The 19,178-nt window shown below is 39.2% G+C and overlaps 2 protein-coding genes across 2 annotated transcripts; both read right to left on the reverse strand.

The window, feature by feature from the left end:
- Positions 1–1,480: 1,480 nt before the first annotated feature.
- On the reverse strand, positions 1,481–11,723 carry clptm1 (CLPTM1 regulator of GABA type A receptor forward trafficking). The gene is made up of 14 exons (XM_069534914.1): positions 11,566–11,723; positions 7,966–8,093; positions 7,442–7,565; positions 7,121–7,279; positions 6,873–6,990; positions 6,694–6,779; positions 6,184–6,304; positions 5,772–6,016; positions 5,418–5,511; positions 5,136–5,326; positions 4,699–4,794; positions 4,435–4,570; positions 3,701–3,868; positions 1,481–2,771 (listed from the first exon to the last, which is right to left on the reverse strand). The coding sequence occupies exons 1-14, from the start codon at positions 11,614–11,616 to the stop codon at positions 2,491–2,493; spliced, it is 1,998 nt and encodes a 665-aa protein (XP_069391015.1). The 5' UTR covers positions 11,617–11,723; the 3' UTR covers positions 1,481–2,490.
- Positions 11,724–12,996: 1,273 nt separating this feature from the next.
- Positions 12,997–18,909, reverse strand: tbcb (tubulin folding cofactor B). Its single transcript, XM_069534926.1, has 7 exons — positions 18,672–18,909; positions 18,095–18,250; positions 17,208–17,351; positions 16,429–16,525; positions 15,856–16,047; positions 15,144–15,216; positions 12,997–15,046 (listed from the first exon to the last, which is right to left on the reverse strand). The coding sequence occupies exons 2-7, from the start codon at positions 18,212–18,214 to the stop codon at positions 14,932–14,934; spliced, it is 741 nt and encodes a 246-aa protein (XP_069391027.1). The 5' UTR covers positions 18,215–18,250; positions 18,672–18,909; the 3' UTR covers positions 12,997–14,931.
- Between the last annotated feature and the right edge of the window lie 269 nt (positions 18,910–19,178).

Here is a 19,178-nt window from a genome sequence, read left to right on the forward strand (position 1 = left end):
AACTGCTCTTAATAAAACTTGGTTCCAGTTTTCTGAAGTTATGTGGTGCTGCAGTGACCCCTGCTGTTCCCATGGAGAACAGACGATTTAAGGGAAATGGAAACTAATAGATGAAGTGTTTAGAGGAAGCAGTAAAAATCCTCCCAGCTGCATCTAGGGGTGTGACACTACTGGATGCTATGATTCTGCATTTTCAATTTTTTATAAAAGTGCTACTAATGACCAACCAAGTAATCAGGGGATCCTTGTTCATATTTGTTTGAAAGTCTTTCAGCAAAAAATACTTAACATAAAAACCTGTCACAGGTTTTCAAGTAGTGGATGATCTGTGTACAACACGAACATACCGGGTTGGAAAATGAGATTCAAACTGACAGACACTTAACAGAACTAGAAAAAGATCTATAACAACTAAAAAGAAGAGATGACAAACACTCAAAATGAAGACAAAGTAGAAAAACCACAGCAAAGTGATAAAAATGGCAAGCTGTGTGTAGTATTTTGTGCATCTTTCAGTCTATGAAGAAAGGTTCAGGTTCCTGATTGTCATAGTGTATTAGACTCATATCATCAGTGTTTCTATGGATGCCTCAAGAAGGAAAGTGGCCTCTTTTTGGAGAAATCTACAAATCTAGTATTACTATTGATTGTCTCTTTGACAATGTATGACCATAGTTTTCATTGTTGTGATGCCTTAACTGACCAATTCAAAAGTATCTAAAAAGTAAAGTGATATTGTCCACACCTGCACCCTATCACCTGGTAGAAGCATCATTTGCGTAGGTGAGAGCAAACACATTTGGCCTCACATCCCTCATCTAAACTACCATTATTTAACCATAGCAACCTATATTATACACTTTTAAGTCATATTTCTGAAAGGGTTAAATGATTATAGACACAACTATTGTATTTAGTATATTGTCGCAGCATTACTCCAAGTTGCTGATCTTTCCACAGATAATATAACCTATAATCAGCAGTTGAAATTAACCAGCTTCAATCACAGGATAATAAACTATTATATAAATGTAACTATTTTCAAAGTTAACTATTTGGGCCTGTTTTTCTGAACAAGAATAGTAAATATTTCCTTTTTTCAACCGATTGAATGAGTTTCCATCTCATTTGTTATTCCTTTGTAAACTGAATATCTGACCTTAAAGACTTTTGTTCTGAAGTCATCACTTTACATAATCTTCTGTCATTTTTAAATAAAAACAATTAACCAGGGAAAATAACAACGAAAATGTCATTAGCTGCAGCCTTTGACTCGAGCCTTGACTAATGATCAAACTGAGGAGTACAAAAGCCTAACCACATAAGGCGCATGACGCATAAGCACACAAACTGTATTTCCTCTTAACATCAATAAAAATCAGCATGAAAAATATAAGGTTTCATGCAAAAAGTCTGTTCTCGAACTCAAAAAGCACTAAAAAGTCAACACAGTAAAAATAAACAAATCTTTGCATAGACATTTTAAATCACACTTAAGTTTTACTATAAACATGAATGCTCAAAATTTAATATGTACCAACATCAAACCCTCTGTTTCAGGATTTTACAGAACTCAACAACAAGAGACACTGTAACTGTTCCAGCACACACCTGACTGTCTCCACCGTCCAGGTGATTTGGCTCGGAGCGTGAAACATTTGAAAATCAAGCATCCAGCCGAGGGGGAAAATTAAAAATTAAACTCGCAAATTAGGTATTGCTAGACAGTTTTGACATCTGTATTATTAACATGACAAGCTGAAATTCTGTACAGTTTGAGGACATACAAAAAAATGCTTAAGTGACCGAAAAACAAAAATTAAGTCATTGACAATATTAATATATTTATATTAATACCAACAAGGCTGTTATTTTTTGTGTTCAAGTAAAGAACATTAACCATTTGTTTAAAATTGAGGATAGTAGTCACTTTCTTGTGGGTAGTGTTCTATAGGGTCGTCCGTCTCGTCTCCAGTCACCTCCCATTTTCATCCCCCACCATGGCTCAGGACCTTTCCAGTTTTCCTCCCGCACTACTCACCGTTTTCCAGGCGATCGGAAACACGGTGCTCACATGGAATGAAAAGAAAAGTTCACAAGGAATCGACACAAATAACAAAAGTTGCACTTGGCCTCTTTCTTCCCTGTATAAAAAAGAAAGGTATAGTATAACTGCGACCCGTTCCCCTCCCAACCTCTACTCCAAGACACCGTTACCCTCTGAGAAATCAAACAGAATACAGTACAACACGTTTTGTTTTACTTCACTTGAACCGCAAAACGAGAGGGCAGGAATGGGCAGGAAACAGAAATAAGAATTTACCAAGTCTACACTGAATATGATTCTCTGTGGATCCACACAGAAATCAGAGGGAACAGTTGAACTGCATCTTTTTTTGTAGCGGTGTCCATGACAGCTAAACAATGACGCCCCTCCCTGCCTTGTTTCCACAAGTCCTCTTTGCCCCGGCAGTGAGGGCGTGGTCTTGCTTAATCGTTCTTCTTCTCCCCCTCTGGTTTGTCTGTGAGGGCAGCCGCTGCAGGAGCATCACCTGCTGCGGGATCATCGCTTACTGCAGGTTCATCGTCTGCTGCAGGAGCACCGTCTGCTGCAGGAGCACCGTCTGCTGCAGGAGCACCCTCTACTGCAGGAGCACCGTCTGCTGCCGCTGTCTTGTTCTGGTCTACTCCACTGGTGCCAAACTCGTTGACCCTGTTGGGATCTACCCGATAGATCCAGCGCTGGTAAAGGTAGATGAAGAACACCACATCTGCAGAAGAGGAAATTGATTTTAGCCAAATAATTAAATAACATTTTATTATCAATTCATTGTAAAAATCAGACTGCACGTAAGGATGGCAACATACCAGCTCCACAAAAGTGAAACTATATCATCTTGATCGCTACCTGGTGGCTGGCTGCAGTATAAGTCATACATTTTGCCTCCTCAATATTAGCAGAAGGGACCAAACTAAAATGTCAAAGTGCATGTTGAACACATTTCTTCAAAAGATGGTTTATGACATTTGAGGTAGTTCTTTTCACAGTGATTTATGTTCAGGTGTTCATATTCCAAATATGATTTTAATTAGTTAATGGATGCTATAAAATCAAAGTGAAAGGTCATGATTGACAGCTGAAGCTGACCCACGAGTGTGTGTGTGTGTGTGTGTGTGTGTGTGTGTGTGTGTGTGTGTGTGTGTGTGTGTGTGTGTGTGTGTGTGTGTACCACGATCACTACTGCACAGAATCTGGCTCCAAATTCTGTCAAAGCGCAAGATGACGTCAGCTGTATCAACATCGGCATAGTTTAGGTAAAAATGTGTTTCCCAAATTTACAACTTGGGAGCTTTCACATTATTAAACCAATCATAATTGCGGCCACTATTAATCTTCATCAAGCATACTGAGATAATGACCTTCCAGTAAAAAGTGACAGTCATCGCAGACTAGTGGTGATTTGGTGTTAGATAACATACAATGTATGAGTGACAATGGTTCTACAGTTCCTCTGAACAGAAGGACCATCCAAATCTTTAAGGATAAATTGTCCTCCTACTTTTACTCCTCTCAAACTTCAAACTAAAAATGGTGACCAAAGGAACTTTACAAAATAGCTTTTGGTTTCGATTGGGTGATTATTGACTTAAATTCATTGAAAAATGCAAAACATCAACGTCTGGTTCAGAGAAGACGTACCATCTCTGAGGCATCCTATCCTGTACATCATGGGCATCTTGATGACGAAGGCAAACAGGTCATCAATAAAGGTATTAAGAGCCTTGTAGGTGAGCATCCTCCATGGGAGGTGGGCCACAGACTTCATTTTGTAGTTGATGAATAGCTGCGGCGTCATTGTAATGAAACCTAAAGAAAAGTGAGAGAGGAAGGAGCAGGTTTAGGTCATGGAAGACTTTTTACACCAAAAGCAGTAAATCAGACGGGAGGCAACATGGCTGAGAATCTAATAATACACAGCACAGTGGCAAAGGCTGTTGGGAATAATACGTAACCATGATGCAAGTGATGCAACAGAAGATGTGCAATAATAATCAGCTGTACCACCGGCCTTAGAAAACAGATTTACATGAACTGGAACCAAACATAAAAATCAGAAACAAAGAGCAGATTTTTTTTATATATATATAATGACAAAAATATCAGAAATTAAATAATAAAGCTTTGTTATATGCAACCTAACTTTGTTAAAAGTATTTGTTTTGTTAACTGTTCACCATTGACTTTACTGAATGTAATATATTGTCTTGTGTTGTGTTATGCATGCTATCTATCTACTAGAAAACTTTGATTGCAATAATTACATAAATGAAATAAAGCGTTACAATATGATATAAATATGTGCCAGCTGTCTATTTATAATTCTTCTATCTTATATTGAATAAACATTAGTAGTGTATAAATGTCTTACTTACCAAAGGTTAACAAGAAGCCATAGAGCATGCTGAGAACCCATGAGTACCAGCCTTTGTGCTCTACGTACAATAAACTGTAGACAGCATAGCAGCCAAACAGAGGGTAGAGCAGCCATGACAGGTACTTGAAGGCCATCTGTTCATTGAATGAGAGAAAAGGAATCATCCTTCAACTTTCTGCTTAGTCAAAACTGACCAGTTAAAAATTTATTACTGATTGGTTTTCAAACAGCGCCTTATGAATGTGTTGAGTATTGAACTTACGTCGTCGTAGATTTTGGTTGAAGACTGCACATATGTTGACTTGTCTTTGAATACTAATCTTGGGAATATCCCTAGGATTTTGTTCTCTCTGTCCAGCTAAGCAAAGAAGAAAAATGTGGTTACTTGAATGAGGGTACAACAGCAGGAAGAAGAAATGTAATGTAGAGATATAAAATGTTAGCATTTGGATTGAAAAGGGGGAACAAAGGACAGTTGGATTAACATATATGGCTTATTATCAATCCATACATTTTTGAGGACTTTTCTAAAAGTCAACACTGTGTCAAGTTTAGAAGAGAAGTTTCCTGGTTTTTATTCAAGCTAAACTTCATCTGAACCTCTTTTTTGATTTGGGGAGATCATCAGTGAGACAAACCACATTAGGTGTTTTATTAAAAACGACAGAAGACAGGAGCTCAAGAGTTGTTCTGACTTACCTTGACATCCATGACCTTGGTGATTTTCCACAAGTCAATGAGAAGACCGATGAAGACGCTGACCTGCACCACAAAGTTGGTTTCGTTGTCGAGAATGTACAGCAGCACTACCAGGGACTGAAACACTCCAAATATGATGGAGCGGACAGAAAGACCTTCAAGAGACTGTCTGCTGTTCCAGAACTGGATGTCTGAGGAGGAGATGGTGGTGAGGTGACATTAAGAGTTTGACAGACACTGTACAATCAATTCTGAATACAGACTGGTTTGTTGTGATCTTACCGTTCTTGAAGGCAAGAAACTCAAAGATGCTGTGTACAATGGAGACAACGATGGTGAGTCCCAGCAGGTATGGGTTGGTTTCCAAAAGGGCCACCTATACAATGAGTGTTTTAATCCCAGGTTAGATGTAAGACAAGCTCATTTTTTATTATCAGAAAGATCACGTTCGACTGCAGCGACACCCACAAGATCTAAATACCTAAATAATAATAATTATTATTTTTATAACATTACTACTGCTGGTCTACTTGACAGAACCTTAACAAAAACCTGTGTCTAAGAACCAACACTTCTATCTCATTACATTTTCAACCGTTTGTCTCCAGTTTCTCTCTGAGACCCTTGAACTCATACCTTCACAGAGTCCTGGTCTTCGTCAGACTGCTCGTAAGTGTCCTCAGGCAGGAAATTCCATGGTGAGCGAGCGTTTTGGGCAGCATACAGCTGCCAGCGCCACAAGGACAGTGGGCAGTAGTTGAGACGCAGCGGCAGCTTTGTCAGGGTCTCGTTGATGGAGTAGTAATCTTTCTGCAGGTTCCAGTAGTCGTTGAAGTACACGATGGGGTAGTAGTCGCCACTGACTGCATCAAACTTCACATCTAGTGATAGACAGGGTAGAAAAGTGGAAATGTCAAAGACACAGAACTTCAAGAAATCTATGTTCAATACAGAGAAGTTAAAAATCTGTTGCAGTTAAAACCTAAAAAATTGCAAACAATTACAGCCTCTCGCAGTAATGACACAAAGGTCAGCGAGAAGAACTTACGTTGGTCTAGAGGAGGTGGGACAGAGCCTTTGACCCAGGCTGTGTGGTCATCTACCATGTTGATGGTGAGGTTGGGATGCCAATGAGAAATAATCTCCACTGGACCGTGGCTCTCTGCTCGCTGTCAAACACATTTCAGAGTTTTCCTTTAGTTACGAAGAACTTCAGTAAATACTTTACTAATATTTTAACTGGTAACATTCATTCTGTGAAAAGATAAAAAAAAATTCACTCTGACAAACTTTCTTGTGCAGTAAATTTGCACAAGAGGTCACTTCAATCAAGTGTGTGCAAAAAAATTCAGTAGGCATATTCAACCAACCAGTAAATTAAATTAAGAAAAAGTTATAACCTGGTAGATACTGGATTTCTGATATGTCTAAATATTTTGGTATTTTAAATATAGCATACTAAAATAATTAAACATTAATTGGTAGAGATCCCTTGGATTTATTGGCTGATGTATCAGTCTAGATCTACAGTGCACAAAATAAAACAAAATATACAAACCTTGATCATTTCAGGATCTGCTTCTGTTTCTCCTGTTAGCAGATTCTTGGTCTTCATAAATTTTCTTCGTTTGAATTTATTCAGCACTGCCAGAGTTAAAGGTAAAGGTTAACCGTCCACACTGTTACTAGAGCTTTGGTGTAAAATTTACAATGTGTGTCTTTTGCAGATGTGCTCACTTCGTGTTGAATGAACTGTTGCCAGTCTTCGATACTGTCCCTTGCGTTTGGGGTCTGGGTGGAATCCACTTTTAGTGAAGTACACGTGAATGTAAAGGGAACCGTTCTGCTGAACCTCCTGCAAGCAAATACCACACAGGGAAAATATTCATGTCAAGTAAAAGATCTATTAAGTTTTATTTAGGTCTATTAACCCTCCCCCAACTCTCACACTGCACCTCCCTCTCCCCTCTATAAGTTATCCCCACCTCTGGGATGTCGATCTCCTCATTGTGCTGGTAGCAGCCGTCCCTGTCTTCTCCCATGTTCCAGTCTCCATAGATGAGGTCCCTTTGGAACCAGAACAGGGAGTCTGTGTTGTTGAAGTCAGAGAACACCTCCTCCTGGGACACATAAACATACAGGTCCTGCAGAGACAGAGAGAAAATGTGTGTTTATGACATTACAGAAGCAGTGAGACGGTTACTCTAAGAGGGAAAAATATCATTTGTTTGCTGTGCAGGTATTTAAGGAGATGGGAATATGAGGGGTGAAGATGAAAAGCATAAATCAAAAATATTTAATTATACCATGAGGGTTTCCTTGGGGAAGAGGTTCCTGCTGGGTACTCTGGGTGCCCCAGCTGGTGTGTTGGGGTCAGGCGTGGATGGCCCTCGGCGGAACCAACTACTGATCGCCCAGATTATGAAGATTCTGGAGAAACAAGAGTAAACACAACCAAGAAAAGAAGATTGATTAACATAGGTTTTTTAGTGAAGGATAAGAGGGGGAAAAAGTTGTAAGTGGAACTTGAGGGCTATTCAGATTAAAATGTATCCAGTCCAACTGCATTAAACTCATACTTTCAGGGAAAGGTCTCTTGCATCATAAATCATCCTTTTGTCTGTTTGTGGTTTTCTTTACTTCCCTCTTTTTGGGAAATAGACATCACACTGGCATTTGAATAAGGGAGGGGGAGGTGTGCTGGGTTTATTTTGCTCAGAGTTGACATCTAGTGTTAGTGAATATTGTATGTATAACCTTTAATACATCCACAGCATCAGAGTTAGGTTTTATCTTTGCTTTTCAGATTAAGACAAAAAGACAAACTCACCTGAAGAGGACTCCTTTAATAACCTGCCAGGCATTTGGTGCTTGTTGCTGCTGCTGAGGGTCCTGTGCATTTCCAGCTGTTTCCACAGTCTGGCCATCTGTTGCTGCAACAGTTCCATTGCTGCTCACCTAAAACCATAAATACACAACTCATGATCAACTACCTAATGACCTTTGTCGTTAAGCAGTTTATTGAGACAATTTTCTATGCGCCTTTTCCTGAAGAGACGTAACAATGGCAAATAGCTTTGTTTTCAAACACAATGGCAAGAAGTTTGCAATTGAATGATTTCAGTTTTAACACTTAATTAAAAACATGTTCTGGTTCATGGCACTAAAATGTAAAACTGTGTTGGATTTCTTTATCTTTTATTTTTCTAAACTTAAAGGTAATATATGCAAGAATCCAAAGAGTTACATGCATTAATCCCATTATTGCCAATTTGTCTTTCTCAGTTGCCTATTACAGCCACTTAATCACACTATTTCCTTGCATTGCCAGACCATTGTCCACACTTAATTTTTAGTGCTGCGCCTCATCTATCCACATGAGGCCGGTTAACCAAGTTCAGTCTCGTGTACATCACGTCACTGTTTTGGTCCACGTTTCCTCATGAGCAGCAGGATGCTGACTGTAGTTCACTGAACAGCCACTGGTGTCATTAATAACAAAGGTTTTCTGAAGGTTACATATGGCTTTACACAATACTTCTTTTTTATGTAATATAAAATATAGTGTATTTGGGTTTAAATTACATATTCAGGCTCTGTGGGATTTTTACTAGAGTTAACATTTTCCAGAATGTTTTTTAAATAAATTAATTATTGAAATGAAAGTCCTCAAATTATTACAAACATTTAAAAGAGACCATTCTAACTGACTTAATTCACTTAATTAATTACCATGATCCTTATTTGTGATTATAGCAATAAAGCCTTTGGAGTTTTAAAATATTTAAATAAGTCTCCTAACAGTCCCCATTATATTTGCATATTCAAGATCAATAAAAATCTCTCCGTTCTTTAACGTAATTTCACACTTGAAAGGTTCAGTGTGGCTATGCATCCCCCACCCCTCCAGCAAGGCCAGACTCTATTCAAGTGACACAATAGACAAGCACATGCCAAGTCATGAGACTCGTTCAGTATCTAAACATCTAATCTCCCCCGTTGTCACCAACACAAACGAGACCAGCCGCTGGCCTCTAAAAACAAATACTTGGGGGTAAAAAAAGCTTTCCGTTTGACAAGTCATTCTCCTTTAACAGGGTGCCAAGACGGCCTTAAATTGAGTAACAGTGAAAATGTGATGGCTTGTGATAAGATTACAAGGCCATGAAGTGGTTAAAAAAGGGGCTTTTCATCCTCGCTGCCATGTCCTGTTGTGTATAAACTGAAGCAACTCTATCAGAGTCATGGATCTCTGACTCCTGAACCGATCAACATAATAACCATCACACAGAGAGATCATGCACCAACACACTAAATAGGTTATCTCCTGCCGCAGCTTAGGATAATAATTTACAATTTACAGGCTCCCCAAGGATTAACAATTAACCACCTATTCAGGTTTCCGAGTAAATACTTCTCACTGGATTGTCTGTGTGTGTCTGGGAGGAGGAGGGTAAAAAGTTCAGGGAGGACAATGGTTCACAGAGAAATGGAGACTTCTGTAATGTCTATCATACCACAGTGAAATTATCCCCCACAGGTGGAGACAAGCAATACAATAGAGACATATATAAATAAAGTAAAAATCACTTAACGATAGAAATGGTTTCACCACATTCAGAGGATGTGTAGTAAAAGTAAAATGCTCATTTTGTAGACATGGATAACACTGACTCCACCATGTGTTTTGTGTTGAAACCAGTTAAACCTGACCTGTCTTCAGAGAAACCAAGTGGGTAACTGAAAAGAAAAGCAATCACCTGTGGTTATATATCTCATTAGACCCCTGAGTGTTTTCCCCAAAATTAATACCACAGAAATTGATCTCAGCTGATTCATCAGCAGTGGGTTTCAATAACAACATAATTGCATCTTACAAAACTAATAGAGCTGATTTTATATAAAAAAAAGACACCAAGTACATGATGCAGCCATGCCCTAGTTTCTGCCATTTGTGTATTTTCATTAGGATTTAATATCAGAGCCAGGCATCACTTTCCAGGGGAGACAAGTCCCCAGCAATGGATAAAAAGAACAATGTTAAACTGATCTTTTAAAGGGTATTTAGACGCTTCTAAAAGTCCAGATAAAAAAATTGGTTCCCTGAAGAATTAAAAAAAGAATTTGAACTTGTTTCTTAACATTCTTTTTATCCAAATGGATACCAAGAAACTGGAAATACATTGAAAACAGTGGTAGATTTTGTTGAACAACCTTCTGGGTTTGAAGGGATTTATCATTGCAAATGTAAATTGATTATATCAACATTAAAGATAAAAACCAATGAGTAAATAGACAGATGTCCCATTATCATTTCTTAAAAGTTTAAAGACAGATTTCTTATCCTGAGTGAAGGTTGTGGTTTTAAACTCGTCTCCACTCTTTTCGGCTAAGAATGACAAACACTTAAAACATTTGACAAATCGGTGGTAGCTCATTTATGTGTAACACCTCACTGAGCTTACATGAACATACCAAGATATATTGGACTTCTTTATATTATCATGGATGACAACTACACAGAGATAATAATTGTTATTGTAATATTGCCCATGTCTATTTGATGTTAATATATGGTGGGCGTAAACCAAGGCTCAATACTGTTGATTTAAAAGTCCAATCGGAGAAACAAATACTTGAATTATATATAAATTACCCTAAAAATAATGAATAGTTCAATTATTAGTGAATTGACAAAGAATTGACCATCATCAGCTCTCTGCTCCAGACTTCACCATATGTTATATCATGTCACTGTTCAGTATCACCTCAACACAGAGCAGGAGGAAACCAGAGGTGATGATTCACTTTGACCTCTGTTAACTTGTGATAAGCATCAGTCACTGTGGAAAATAATTGCTAGGTTGCTCGCTCCCACCATGTTGCTACACCTGATCCTGGATGTTAACAGAGAGAGCCAAACCGGTATTTCACTGTGGTTTACAAAGTGAACATTGAGCTAAATGTTAAATGAAGAGACAGGAGGAGCAGATGTAGCGGTGGGTGAGGGATGTGTGCGGGCTGCTGCTGGAGACTGGCCCGGTTGTTGAAGCCGAGCTGCGTCGCTCAGCTTCGGGCCTTGTGGAGGCTCTGACGCCCCGCAGCAGTCAGCCGGCTAACACCGACACACCTGGACCCAGCTCCCCGTCCCGTCGCCTCTACCTCACCGTGTGAGTCCGGGTGAGACATCCACGCCATAAACGCTCGGTCTCCGCACAGCGAACCCGCAGACGACCGGGCTTCCTCGGCTCGTCGTTTTAAAAACCAAGCGGCACTGACAACGTCACCGGGGCTCGTGTAGTGTTCGGGAACGCGTTCAAACATTAACCGGTGCCGGACTCCACGCTCGCACACCCCGACCGGCCTCCCCCTTCTCCTCCCCGGGGACGTGTTAGGTGAATGTGGTGAGAAGGGCTGTCATTCATTTTACCTCGCCGTTGCTCACGGTGTCTTTCGTCGCTTCGCTCTCCTGCGTCGCCATCTTTCCCCCTTGTCTCTCTCGCGCACACGCCACACCACACTGCTGCCTGGGAAATCGCGCGGAGTCTCGCGAGATGTCGGTGTATGCGTCATCGGGATGACGTCTATCATCTAGAACCTATGATCGCTCTCTGCAGCTGTCAGTGTCCCGCTGACCCCAGCTCAGTCCTCTGTAGGGAAAAGTTTCTTTTCTCAATGTGCTTTCTGTTCCTGCAGCGAAGATAGATCCTCATAAATAAAGTCAAAGAAGTGTCATTTAAGCTGATTCATAGATTTTATCCGACGAAGATCAGGTGAGACATTGATGTGAACTCTTTTGTATCCAGAAACGTGCTCCAATCAAGTTTACTCATAAACGCTGGAAAGATTATAATTTCAAAACATTTTCTCAGATTTTGTGTTTTTACTGTAGAATATTATTTGGTTACCATGATTACAGCGACAACATAATTGCTTTTTTTTAATCATTAATATGATTTCTTGCCAACTTCCACATCCACATCAACAAAAGTCCCCAATTCTTTGTATTTATGAAAGAAATGGAACAGTAAATATCAACAATGTCCCTCTCCGAAAACAAAAAAGCCATCAAAAAAATGAACACCTTTAAAGTGTTTATATGAATTTGAAGTCAAACTCTTGCATCCTCTTCTTTTTTTTGTTTCTTTGTTGCTGTTTTCATTCATTTATTCATTATTTCTGTTTGATTTTCTTGATACATAATTTATATGTGAGAATTTATCACCATCCTATCCTTCTGTTATATTTATACTGTATGTTGACTGCTTATAATAAAGTTTGTTGAAAATAATTTAAAAAAAGACATAACAAAAGTACACTGTTGACTGACCTCCTGTTAGTCTCAGCTTTGCTAAAAACAAAGGATGTGTCAGACACGTTCAATAGAATAAAACACATTTACATGTAACCAGACTGCATCTTGTTTGTTTTACCTCACAGTTCAATCTTAAATCTAACCTGGGGCTGCCTTGGTACGTGCAGCTGCGTTATGACATTCATAACTTGCTCCTATTAAATATTATTTAAAAATCCTTAAGAGGTGATACAGATATTTCACCTCACTCTTGTTCATGGTGATCCTCACTGTCAGTTTAAGATATTTGACTGCAGACATTTCTAGTAATTACAGGGAAAGTCAGCTCAATTTTCATTATAGCATTCATAACTTGCTTGGCCGGCTATAATCGCCACTAACATATTTGCAGTGGTGGAGCACTGACTGAGGGACAAGCTGAAGGATCCCTCTACCAGGATGGACAGATGTGCAACAGATGTATAATAGGTGTAATAAATGAAGTTTCAGACAGACAGAGTGTAAATGGTTCATGTTACAAAACACACACAAAATCAACTCATCAGCTACTGTAGTGACAAATTATTTTTATTATGCATTACCAGTTGGCACATTGTAAACCAGCACCTTAGAGATGACCAGAGCCTCTTTTTAAAGGAAAACAGAACATATGTGAATATGTGGTATTAGCATTTCATTGAATATAAACAATGAGTTCTGGCTGTCGGTCAAATATACTACTCATTGAAGCCCAGCTGGTTACTTTGTTGAAGCTCATTGTGACCTATATTTGAAATTCTCTATTTGAGTTGTGTAATTCATCATATTTTTTTTTCTTGTGAAAGTAACTATTGAACAAATTCCAGTACATTGAAACTACAACTCTAACAATTACTTTGCATCTTCAACTCCCCAATCCTGTAAAATGTAGTGAAATCCTGATCAGTCACTGGTTTCATACAAAGGACGCAGCCATCTGAAGTATATGCTAACATAACAGAACAGCCACTCTGGGGTATAGTAGCATTGTTTCCCCTACAGGCCTATTACAGGGCATGTACCATTACTATTTAAAAAAGTTTTGAATCAATAACACACTGAGAAATAATTAGGAACTCAAGACATGATCAGCATCCAATGACAAGATTTTGAAGAGTAACTCTCCATAACAATTGAATTAATTTGTGTACAGAGGAGCAAATTAAATAAATACATTTGATCTGATGGACTGCATTTGGATAAATCGAGTAGACTTCAAATTTTAATCCGGAAATGTGAAACTTTGCTGGATACATTAAAGTGCAGACGATTTAATATTTGACAAGAGGAATTCAATGAGAAAAAAAAACAATGGAGCCGTAAATCCTATATCCACTTCGAAGCTAAAAAAAATAGACTGTTTTACAATACACATACAAACACAAAAAGCCATTTAGAAAGGAAATATATACCATTGCCTACCATGACACTTTTATCCACCTATATAATCATCAATTACTGTATATAGGAAGATAATTGGTCAACAAGGTAAGAGAGGTTGCCCTGACTCAAAATCCTTTGATGATTTTCTTGTCTGACATATTGTTCCTGAAAAATTAGGGGACTGTTTTTAATAAAGAATTTCAAAAAATGTTTCCAGTTCAGATCAATTGAATGTCACAGTTGTCAGGGATACAAGCTGCTCTTGTTTTAGTGTCAAAATATTTTCCAGGACATTTTTCCTTCAGTACAGTCGCCCAATCCTCAGACCACTCACTTAGCAATTTACAGTCTTCAAATCTGTTCAGACTACAGTTGACTGTAAAAAATTATATACAATCATCTTTGTAAACAGAAATATAAAATGAATCATGAGAAAATAGTTGTCAGATGCCATCAATCTTCAGAATGCAAGGGATCAACAAGTACAACTAAAGCAAGAAAGTGTGCTCAGTGAAAAGCTACATATGAAACTTCCTTATGTTGTCTATCATGAAGAAATGCTCTGTTGAAACCTTGTTGGTGTGATCTACTCCTGTGAAACAAACCTTCCAGAGTAGGATGAGAAAAACCAACAAACATTTAAAAAAAGCTCCTCTTCCTCTCCAGGTTGATGAATGGATACCTTAAAGGTTCAGTGTGTAAGATTTAGGTGAATAGGATCTATTTGCAGAAATTGAATTGAAATAATCCTAGTGATGTTTTCACTCATGTTTCATCTACATTGTATGAACTGTATTTTTCTTTACCCTAGAATGAGCCTTTTATATTTAAATACTTCATATTACATCAGGAGTGGGTCCTCTCTAAAGAGGCAGCAGTGTTTTTTAAAGTAATCCAGACCAGAATACATTTTTATGACAACTAACGGCTACCACAGGTTCTCTCTCATGTTTGGACTGGGGGGTGAGGTGAGGGTTATTGAGCTGAAACATGCAACTTCACCACTAGATTTCACTTAATCTTACACACTGTAGCTTTGAGCATGAAGTTTTAATTTCAGGGCAGATTAACGACAGAGTCCTACATCTCATCTAAACCATAATCCTCCTCTGGGAAGTCTCCCACCATCACATTCAGGGGCTTCACAAATGCACCATATTTGTTCTCACAATCAAAGTATTGCTTCCCTTCAACACTGTGGAGACATAATTTTCAAAAGGGGACAAAGTCATAATCAGGACAAAATCAAGGCCAGGTGAAATGTGTATTGCATAAAATTATAGTGCACTTACGTTCCATTGTGTTTTCCAAGGGGCTCATCATACTTCACACCCACCCAGAAGCCTGGCTTGAAATCTGTTGTACCTGAAATTAAAGCAACATTCTTTACACCGTGTACTTCCTGTTCTGCTTACATGTTTAACGGGCAATCACAACAATCAACCCTTATTCACAGTCCAGTCCTAATACGTTCTCAGCACACAGCTTTTCTACCGGAATTTATTCAGAAATAGCTACACATCCACATTCTGTGGGGTCGGTCAGTCTGGTGTGTAGTCTGTAAACTGTAGACCCACAGGGTAGAATACCAGCTCAGATTGAGCCGAGGTCCAAGGATTTTTAAAAAAGATTAAGCGATAATATTAATCTGTATGTCTGTCAATTCTTATTGACACTCAAGGGTTAAACAGTTAATGGCATCGCTACACAGTATTCAAGCAAAACAGATTTTTTGAGGCCTATTTATCTATGTGGATTTAACAGCATTCAGTAAACGACACTGACAAAATTAAAACCGAACATGCCAGCACAAGAAGCACTTTAACAGCCAATCCAGCAGTTACTTTTGTTGTCATAAAACTATCGGAGCAATGTATAATAATTCATCCTCCATTAATAAATTGTGTAAAGGGACTTTGTCACCATAAGTTAAAACAAAATCTGCAGAAAGTAGCTTCTTAGTCTCCTCAACAAAGAAACCAGGTAATCTTTATCCACACTTACCAACATACATGACCGATGCAAGCTTTGTGGGCTGCCCGGGGACCTGCACTTGGCATCGGTTGCCAACAGAAATGGCCTCAGCAGCAGCCTTCTGTTTGTTCTCACGAGCAGCGTTCTCTTCTTGCTTCTTGGCTGTTTCTTCCTCATTGAAGCGACCCACGCGATGTTTCTTCATGAACGACCTTGCTGAGTCTGAGGGAAAGAAAGTCATGAATTATCCTTCAAAACAGGCTGTGAGTATTAAAAGTTTGAATAGCTAGTTTTACATTTGTCAATTTTTCACAAAATAAATAAAGCTTTCTACGGCTGTTGTGGGATGGAGGTATTCAATGTTTTGAATATGACTGCAACTAACAATCAATTTTATTTATCATCTTCTCTATCAGTTATTGTCAGGATCCCATGATTAATGTTTCATGGGATTGATGTAATCATTAAGTAATCAGCAAATGTTTTTAAATGTGTAACAATTAAACTAAGGAAATATTGTCAAACTTATTTCAATAAGCACTGAAGAAAATAAATGTATCTTATGAGAAGTAGAAATTGGAGTGTTGGTGTAGAAGTTTTTACCTGTTCTTTTTTCATAGGCTTGGTCTGAGAGTTCAAACCTCTCCACTTGGGAAACATCAGTAAACTCGCCCATCTGTTGTCCACTATTATCAATAACCTGAGCAGGAAATTACATGCGAGTTAAAACAAAGTCACTTTAAAAAAATATAATAATAATCACTTCAATTTGAAACATGGACGACAATAGGTCAGCAAGGCTAATATCGTTACATGGTGCAAGTGCAATATTCTTTATGTTCAGTAGGTGATTTGTAAGTTTTTAATCACAGGGAAGGTCACCCGCAGAACTTAGTGTGGGAGGGTATCTCCAGATAATTAACTTTTGTAGCTGATCAATCGATGGTGGGGGTGGTGGCAACCCTGTAGTAGACAACTATATAGTTGTCTTTCTGATCTGTTTCAGCTTTTAAAAACAAACTGCAGATGCCATTATTTAGTTGGCAGCGCTATAATAGGTTTGCCTGCTCACAAAAATTCTACATGTACACACGTGACTCTCTCTTGCATGGGAGAATGACAGACAGGAGTTGGCAGAACTGACAAGTTAGAGGGATGCCTTTTTTGGTCAGTTAAATTTTAAGGGGAAGAATCATCTTCTGCTTATGTCAATGTATAATATTGTTGTGCAAACCAAACCAATTCAATTTTCACACAATCTGTTGTTTGCTGTGATATGTGAGGCAATTTCTTTCTTGCCTGCAGATAAACAGAATCAGCTTTCGGCCCATGGAAGCTGGCTGTGCATATGTTAACACAATATGTCAAAGACAGCTACATACATGTATTCTGCAGTCATCATCCACAGGATAGGAGCCCAGCAAAGCGTCATTGTCATTCATTTTCAGCAGAAACTTGTCTGAGACACTGAATAACTCCAGATCCATGCAGGAGGCAGGTGTGCCCACAGCCATCTCCAACTTTCCCTGTTAAAGTCAATACAAAATAGTACATGAAATTCAATTGGATTTATCAGATGCTGATAAGATTTGTGATAACATGAAGACAGAAATTAACTTGAATAGGACTCAGTAGAGCGCATTCCTCCGCCAAAGCACTCACCTTAGGAAATCACATTTTAATTTGGATCTGCAGCAATTGCACACGCTCGTAAATATCAGTCCTCTCAACATGCCTAGTCTGTTTCAACAAGATCCATGAATTATTACCTGCATTAAAGAGGTATTGTTTCCCCCTTGTCTATTTGTCTTTAAGCAAGATTTCACAAAAACAACTAAACAGGTTAACACAAAACTTGATGGAGGGATGTGGTATGGGCCAGGGATGAACCCATAAAAATGATTGTGAATTAAGTGGGACAGATCCAGGAATTGTTTTCACTTCCTCAGGCATGTCTGGGAGACATTTTGTGCAGATCCAAATAAAAATCCAGATGTAGGGAATTTAAATTTGGTTTCAACACAAGACTGTTTGACCTGATGGCCATTCTAGTTCTCTAATTCAGATGTTGAGTCCTGGATCTGCCCAACTGATCTGGATTTCCACCAAAGTGTTTTGGATTAATCTCTGACCTGTACAGCACATTTCCATTACCATAGTTTTTGCACAATCTTACCAACAGACAAAGTGGTGGTTACATCTGAGAAAAAACAACTTGTACATCTCTTTAGACAGGTAACGTGTGATCAGTGGATAAGACAAAGCACACCTTAAGGTCAGCGATGCACAGCCCTCTATTGAACCTGCGCTGAACCTCCACGGCGTAGATGGTGCTGGTAATGCGCACATTCACAAGGGGGTTGGTGACTATTGTCACTTGGCCCTCCATTATCGAGGCTGTTTGGATGCAGCAGTTGGTCACAAACTGAAAAGAGAAGACAGATAATGTGACATATTGACCACTGGGACTGAAACTGAACGACTATCTGAAGCAAACACATGTGGTCCCTGGTAAATACACGTTGGCTTTGATTCAAGATGTTTTCAGAAAATAAGAACTACGCCTTCTTTCAAACAGTATTCCTTGGTTTCACATTGTTACGTCATTATTACGCACGTTCCATCATTCGGATCAGCAGTTACGTTCGCTATTTTTACATATATCTTACGTTTGTTATGACTGTAATTGCTTAGGTTCCACTACACATTCGGTTAATTTGGGTGGCTAGCTTGGGTTAGCCCACAGGGTTAGCCACACGCTGTGTTAGCTGTTTGGGTGGCTAGCAGCACAACAGTCATGTTGCACATACTGGGGGAGCCACGGCGTGGTTGCCATAGTTACTTACAAAAGCGTGAGTCTCCTTCGTTGGTATCTAAAGAGCGTGGACTTGTCTGTGGATCAGTTCAACCAGATGGATCCATCACTTTCACGCCGTTGTTATAGTGATGTTAGCTCGGCTACTCTCGGGGTGTGCTGGTTGGAGAGCTGTCGCAGCTGCTTCCCGATACGCCCACTTCTGGAATGTTCCACCCGCCACCAGGCTGCAAAGCACCAATCACATCGAGGAGCGGAAAAGCTCGACCAATAGGATTACGAGACGGAAGGAAAGGAGGTACAAGGACCGCCCGCTACTAGACGATTGACACGATGGATAACCAATCATCAGATGAGAGATGAGGGCGACCCCGACCACAATGAGGTGCTGTTTGTTCTCCAGCCTGAAGTAAACATGACTGAGCAGAATCTTCTCAGGAACAGTCGGGACACAGCAGAGATACAGCCACATGTTCGGGCTGTTGATTGAGTATGAAAATAAAGTGATGAATAAAGGCCTGTGCTTTATATCATGCCA

The sequence above is a fragment of the Paralichthys olivaceus genome, chromosome 11, assembly GCF_024713975.1.
Source record: "Paralichthys olivaceus isolate ysfri-2021 chromosome 11, ASM2471397v2, whole genome shotgun sequence".
NCBI classification, from domain to species: Eukaryota; Metazoa; Chordata; class Actinopteri; order Pleuronectiformes; family Paralichthyidae; genus Paralichthys; species Paralichthys olivaceus.

Excerpts from the sequence above, each read along its gene's own strand:
- clptm1 (XM_069534914.1), bottom strand. The coding sequence starts at position 11,616 with ATGGCGACGCAGGAGAGCGAAGCGACGAAAGACACCGTGAGCAACGGC. Across the intron at positions 7,280-7,441 it reads TCCCCAAGGAAACCCTCATG|GACCTGTATGTTTATGTGTC; the intron begins GTATAATTAAAT and ends CTGTCTCTGCAG. Across the intron at positions 4,795-5,135 it reads CCAAGGTCATGGATGTCAAG|CTGGACAGAGAGAACAAAAT; the intron begins GTAAGTCAGAAC and ends TTCTTTGCTTAG.
- tbcb (XM_069534926.1), bottom strand. The coding sequence starts at position 18,214 with ATGGAGGGCCAAGTGACAATAGTCACCAACCCCCTTGTGAATGTGCGC. Across the intron at positions 17,352-18,094 it reads TGTGCATCGCTGACCTTAAG|GGAAAGTTGGAGATGGCTGT; the intron begins GTGTGCTTTGTC and ends TGACTTTAACAG. Across the intron at positions 16,048-16,428 it reads AGCCTATGAAAAAAGAACAG|ACTCAGCAAGGTCGTTCATG; the intron begins GTAAAAACTTCT and ends TCTTTCCCTCAG.